Below are 7,258 nucleotides of genomic sequence, written 5' to 3'. Positions count from 1 at the left end.
CGCTACACCGCCCTCTACTGTTGAACACCCTGCGTGACGCTGCGTCACGGTGGATCACGTGCGCCTCGCCAGCCAATCGCGTAACGGCTCGCCGAGTTTTCCACAGTCCGCGTGGGAAGCATAGACAGTAAAAGAAATGGACACAGCGACCCCATTGGAACTCAATTGAGACAAATGAAGCCCAGTTTTAGCGTTTTTTAGCACTTCTCGCAGCACTTCACTTCACGCAGACTCAAACGAAGCTTGACGATGTCAGCAACCTGTCTGACAGATGTAAATCTTCTAAGTGGCTGTGCGTGCAAACTGCCATCGTTAATCTTGCAGAGACGGCGAGCTTGAGCGGGGAGTTCTTTGTCGTGAGTGAGCAGGAGTAAGTATTCTGATTAATTATTTTGTATAGTATTTTAAAATGTAACGCCAGTACGCCATACTAAGTTAATTGCCTGCGAGCTTCTCCTCCTGTCTGTACGGTAATGCGACAGAGAGCCGAGTGGTTATGACGCAATCGTTAGCCTATTTTTTACAAAAACTGTTTATACGGGGCCATAATGTAACATAGAAGGTAATGGAGCCCTTTATACATTTTCTTGTATCTTTAGAAATAAATAATGGGCAAACAGAGTCTTTAAACGCCTCAGATGTAAACTTATTCGCTGTCAAAGTGACGCCAAAATGAATGGGAGTCAATGGGAATGCTAACGCAAGTGAAGTTCTGCTAAAAGATGGCAGCCCCCACCCGACTTCAACTTCCGGTCGAGTTCCTTGCCCCTTGGTGGGAAGAGGTGATCGTTTGGATGATTCGGCTCAGTTCAGCAAAAGAAGCGGCTCTTTCGACACCCAAACGGCTCTTCATTCAATACCACTTCTGGCTTTTATAATTCAGCCTACTTTGTCAGTTTTTTAATATGTCTGGTATGTGTGCACGCATTTAAATCAATTATTCAAAGTAATTAAATTCAACCATTAAAAAAAATAAAAAAAAATAAATATATATGTGGGGAGGGGGGGGGGGGTGTTGGGGGTGTCTGTGGTCTTGGGTGACGGGATGGGGGGCTTATGATATTAGACTTCGTAGCCTATAATAAAAGATAATGAATTTCAAACCTTAACAAAACACATTTTTATTCAAAGATCAACCGTCTGTCATTACTCTTTAGTCTGCCACAAGAAACAGCAACATTAAAAGACAAATGACAGAAAAATATGAACTTTTGTTTTGAGATTAAAAATGTACTTCTCCCTGAGAACTATGTTTGACAGGATTTTTCAGAAAAAATGTATACAAGACGTAATCAGCCAGACGATGAACATTATTAACAGCAGTTATTATATGATGCAGTCACACTTGTAGCAATATTTGTTAGTTCTGTTGTTGATTCAGGGTTAGCATCATCTGGGGTCCTCTGAGGGGTCAGCATCATCTCTTCTCAGGTATTCTGGATCCAGACTGGAGCTTGTGTAAATCCTAGTTACCAAAACAGAGAAACAAATAGAGACGTCATTAGCATAGCTGCTGATCCAACAAAGTAAAATTAGTTTAACCCAAGCTAAAGAATAAGAACGCGCATTTGATCAGATACAACTACACTCACAATTTAAGAGAAACATTATTTGAATGCTTGGCGAAAGAGATGCGTTTTTAATCTAGACAATGTATTTTCTATTTGTTGCTGTATTGTTTACTGATTGCTTGATAGTGTATATCATTTTGAACACTTTGTTTATGATTTGAGAGCAGTGTTTGATTTTGAACACGGTAAAACTGTTTTGAGGCGAAAGTTACATTTTGCAAGAGGAATCCGAGGTTTTGTAAATAGTGCTTGAAGATGAGGTTTTGTTGTCACTGTTTTCAGAAAATGGAGCAAGGTTTCAGAAATTTGGTTTTAGCAATTGAGAAAAACTGTAATAGTAATAATATAGACCTAATAATAACCACAATCAAATATTATGTTTACAATATTTCTTATATAAATTCAAGTGAGCACTATAAGTGTTTGTCTTTATATCATTCAAAGACCTTGGGTGCATAAATTAGCCTTTTTCACACGCAACCGGAAACTACGTCACGCAGGGTAAACTTATTTCCGCCACAGCTGCAGCACTGGCGTTTTGACAACATGGATCGTTATTTCACTGCTTCTCTCTCAACGCTGCCGCGACTCGGAATCGAGGATGTTGAAAGAATAGTTGGACGACATTCAACAACTAAAGAAGCAAGGCTGAGCAAGGGCTATAAATTCTTTGTTGAGGAGTTTATTCACAATTATCAAGGTAAGTGGACAACTAGCTGACGCTAGCATCTGCAACATTATGAATGCTAACCATTTCGTATGTGTTCAGTCTCGAATGTTGTTGAACGGAAGGTGGTAGTGAGAGCACCTGTTGGCTTATGAGTTCATCAGATCAGCTATTACTGTTCTGACTGCAGGTCACTCCATTTTAGTTAAAATAACTGCGGTTGCAGATTTTCAATTCCCTTTCTTTTACTTTCACCTGTCGTAACGTTCTCTCTCTCTCTCTCTCTAAGTTAACGTTACGTCTCTTAAATCTTATGGTTGCAGACTTTTTCTATATTTCTTGCCTTTGCTGCTGTTTGCAGCTTTCAATTAAAAGCACGTAATGTATATTACTAATAAAAATTACAATTCATTAGCTAAACAATTGTCTTCTCAAACAGATCGCATTGGAATCGGAGGGGGTCGTTAGTGTTGCTGACTATATTTGCAGCTGTGCAGCTGGTAAAGGATTGTGCAACCATCTGACAGCACTTTTGTATCAGACAGCCCACTACGTGCAGCTTAATTTACAAACCGTCCCACCACCACTGGCCTGCACGAGTGAGCCACAGAGATGGCATCGTCCAAGAACACAGGCATGTATTTTTCTTTTCTGCACTTGGTAATAACACTATTATCTCAAAGAAAGTATATGTTAACATTAAAACATAGATTAATAATGAACAAGAGTTCAGATTAAGTAACAAAAATGAAAATCACCAAAGATCAATAAACAATTTTTAACTATTACTGTACATGTTTTATATAAAGGGAGTACATGCAGAGGCAGTGATTGAACTTTGTGTAGTGAAACCAAAATCAGTTGGGAAGACTGGAATCAAGTCTACCCTATACAAGGCTTACACGGGTAATTCACAACTTTGTTTATATGTGTGTGTTTGTTTGTTTTGTTTCTGTTTGTTTGTGTGTGTGTGTGTGTGCGCACAGCTACAGCTTAATGTCTTCACGACTCATAATTTGTGTTGATTTCTTTAGGTCCCCTTCCAGATGCTGATGTCTTGGCTTCTGGTGCAAAACTAAATCGGATAAATCCCAAGCCTATGCTGGCACACATACTTGAGGGTATGTCAAAAGTAGAGTTGGTCCCCTCACAATTTGGTCCTGTACCTCGTGGCAGTCCACTGTCTTACCAATGTCCCCCTATAGCTGCAGGTGTTCCTGATGTTAATTTTCCCCCACTACCTGTGCTTGGTTATGAGTTTAGCTGTAATTTTAAATTTGTGCCCACACACCATCAAGCACTTCATCTGGAGTCTATAAAGGTTACCCATAGCTCAGATTGAAGAGGCCACAAGACTACAGTCAAAATGCACTGCTTGGGGACAAATTCGGAAATCAAGGGTTACTGCGAGCAGGTTCCGGGAGGTTTGTCATGTGGTTGGGGATTCAGCTAGTCAGTCATTGGCCACAAGAATCTTTAAGGGCACAAGGCAGGCAAGTGCTATGAAACGTGGCCTTGAACTTGAGCCAGATATTTTGAGAAAATATTCTGAGACAGCCAGTGTTAGTGTCCTACCATGTGGCTTTATTATCAACCCAGAAGTACCACATCTGGGAGCTAGTCCAGACGGACGAGTCCACGATCCATCTGAAAAATTCCAGTTTGGACTAGTGGAGGTAAAAAGCACCTCTGCTTACAATATTGCTCAGGTTCCGTTTGTGAAAATTCAGAGAGGAATAGCCAAACTTAAAGAGACCCATAAGTACTACTGGCAGGTACAAGGTCAGCTTGCAATTACCGGTCTTCATTGGTGTGACTTTGTGACTGACACGAAATCAGATTGCACATTACAGAGGATCTGGCGAGATGATGCGTTCATAGCATCAATGAAAGACAAGCTAGACATGTACTATTATTCATTATCAGCTATTTCATTGTGTCTGTCCAGTTAATTAATATAAATTGTTTCAATATACACAGATTAACTTTTAATTTACAATAAAAAGTAAAAGCACATTTATTGATGGTAAGTATTAAAGGTATGCATTGCAACTAACTGAAAAAATTAAAAGAACTGTCACAAGTTAACATTACTATTATAATAATCGGTCATTCTAATAAAATCTAACAGGCTAATACACAATCACTCTTTAAGAAACATTGGTCCCTGATAATTAACCATAAAACAGCAATTATGCCAGATCTGATTAACACTTCCTGACAATGTCAGTGGCACAACAGAATCCCAGATGTGGTTTTCCTTGACCCTTCGAATCACCCTTTCCACCAGAATTCTGAGGCGTGCAATGGCCTGTGTTTTTTCACATTCCTGTTTGCTGAACTGCTTGGCACATTTGAAAGGAGGAATTATCAGTCTAGCACCAACACTGGAGAGCATGTCTTCAATCGTGAAACCCTTGTCTGCCATGACCACATCTCCAGGCTCAAGCAGGTCCAAAATCCCAGATTTCTTTGTGATTTCTTTGTCAGAGATTGAACCTGTATAAAGCTGAGAGATAAAAGTCACTGCACCACACGGAGCTACCCCAACCAGACCTTTGAAAGTGGTAGTGCTCTTGTAACTGGAGAAGATCTCAGAGTGGAGTGTCAGCGATGTAGGGCTTTCACAGCGGATTTCTGTACAGTCCAGGATGACTCGCAGGTGTGGACTGAACAAACGGTAATTCTCTGGCATGGAGGAGCATATTTGTTGCTTTGACATCCAAATGGGTACTGAACCCAACACAAAGAACAGGTAATTAGCCCAGGTGATAATGGTCCTACTCACCGTAGCCACACTAACTCCAAAAATGTCTGCAATAACTTGTTCCCTCAGTCCAGCAGCTACCCGACAGCAGTACATGAACAGTTCATCTATGAGCTGGATTTTCCGTGCAGGGCTAGGGCTTGGGGATGCTTCCTGACCCATCCTCTGTGCCTTGGTCCAGTACACCAGATTGCTAGCAGATGGACATATAGACTCCCAGAACACCTGGAAAACTTCCTGTGACGGAAACTTTGTGTAGTATCTGAGAGTTTGATCAGAAACACAAAATCTGTTCAGTACTGTTTGTTTTCCTAGTGACATTTTCTGCAACCTTGCCTCCAGCTCTTCGATGTACTGCAGAGCCTCATCTAATGCACCTATAAAAATTTAAAATATATATAGTTAGTCATACTATTTGTAAATTTCACATCACAGTACACTGTTTGCACCAAAGACAAAAGGGTCATTCTATAATTGCAGGTACATTTGGTGTCCAAAATATGTTTTGTCCCTGCTTTTACATTTCTTTCAATAATTCTATTTGTTACTCAGTGTCATGAATCACAAGATGTTACAGACTATACATATATACATATACGTCACACACACATAAAACCTGCAACATCTTGTGATATAATTGTTTTTTATTTATTTCTAGTTGTCTGATGTGTAAATTCTGCCACCATGAAATTATATTATTAAAATAGAGTGAGAATATTAATAGTATTTAAGAATTGAGTCATACACAGACACACACATACATCACTGTCATTTCAACAAGATTATTATTTCCAGCTATACAAGACACTATTTACAAAAAATATTATATTTTTATGGCTTTATACATCCTGTGATCAACGACAATGAGAAAATTATAAAATGATTAATATTATTTGAAAAGGCTTGAAACTTTGGACAACAAATGTACCTGCAATTATAGAATAAGCAAAAAAAAAATGTTTACCTAGAGGTGGTTGTGCCGCGTAATCATGTTCCTCAACTTGAATGGATTCATTAGGTGCAGTTTCTACCACCTGCTGCTACTGAACACGAACGTCCACTCCAAGTCGCAAGGCAGTTCTCTCAAAAGCTGACAGCCTTTGAGGGGGTACATGGAAATTGTTCCACGGAAAACGACTGGGAATGGAACCAATTTTCAGCCGCGAACTTCCTGGAACGTAATCGGCAGCGGTAAAATGCTGACTACAGACATATGTGCTACCTCTCCGAATTACGAAAGTACACCCTTCCTCTCGTCTAATAGCAACGATCCATTTCTTTTTGTGGTCTTCGTTTAAAGGAAACCCGTGAAAACTCAAATATGGTTGTTTTTGTTTAGAATTAGTGCACTGAGGGACGCTACAGCAACACTTACTCCTCGACTCCGCCATTGTTACCGGAAGTAACTTTACCCTGCGTTGGCGAACGCCGGAAACACAAAACCCGGAAGTGTGAAAAAGGCTAATTGCTCGTTTTGTTAATTATGAAAAAAACATTCCAATCCATTTTTTCATTATCATGTACTTTGTAGACGGTCCCTGGCTGGCCTAAGCGCTAGGGCGCTGCTGCTTAAGACTTTATGTGTTGCAACAAATCGTGGAGAATTAAAACAATTAAACTACGTGTGTGTTCAGTTCGACGTTCTATTGCTTTTCAGGTAATCCATTTTTATACAATTACACTCATCCACTAAGAATTTATTGATTTTTTTCTCGGCTTAATATATGTCTAACATCCAACGTCGAACCAACTTTATATCGGTAAAAACGGGAGGGTTGACAGCTTCTAACTGTAACGTATACTGTTTGCCGGTTTTATGATCTGCAACTCCTGAACATATCCATTTGTGAACTGCACATGAGACTCCAATGACTTGTAGCTTCGGAACTGTTCTGAAGTGTAGGCGCTCACAAAACAAACAAGGTAGCCGAAGATACAGTATCTGTAATGCAAATGTGCGGCAACAAGTCTCCGTCGGTACTCCACTATTTGTGGGGAATTTCATATGGATCCAAACCGTTAATGTTCCCGATTTTGTGCACATACCGGTCCCTGACATCCCTATTTTGTGTATTCCTTTAAATCCCACAACCTTTTCGCGATTTTACCATATTTTATCTTTCTCCCAACTCTGCTTCTTCTCGTTCGAATTGCTGCATGTTTACATTCGAGAGGCTGCCAGCAGGACCGCCACGTCCCAGAATGCAACGCGGCGCCCAAGCTCACATTTGTCTCACTTGTTGATTTTGTTTA

At 40.1% G+C, this 7,258-nt stretch overlaps 1 protein-coding gene across 1 annotated transcript; it reads right to left on the bottom strand.

The window, feature by feature from the left end:
* Positions 1-4,303: 4,303 nt before the first annotated feature.
* On the bottom strand, positions 4,304-7,258 carry LOC113043385 (uncharacterized). Its single transcript, XM_026202730.1, has 2 exons — positions 7,114-7,258; positions 4,304-5,382 (listed from the first exon to the last, which is right to left on the bottom strand). Exon 2 carries the CDS (start codon positions 5,324-5,326, stop codon positions 4,382-4,384), a length of 945 nt encoding a protein of 314 aa, XP_026058515.1. The 5' UTR covers positions 5,327-5,382; positions 7,114-7,258; the 3' UTR covers positions 4,304-4,381.

Source organism: Carassius auratus, chromosome 25 (genome assembly GCF_003368295.1).
Source record: "Carassius auratus strain Wakin chromosome 25, ASM336829v1, whole genome shotgun sequence".
NCBI lineage: Eukaryota > Metazoa > Chordata > Actinopteri > Cypriniformes > Cyprinidae > Carassius > Carassius auratus.
This window is presented reverse-complemented; position numbering and strand designations above follow the sequence as displayed.

Excerpts from the sequence above, each read along its gene's own strand:
- LOC113043385 (XM_026202730.1), bottom strand. The coding sequence starts at position 5,326 with ATGTCACTAGGAAAACAAACAGTACTGAACAGATTTTGTGTTTCTGAT.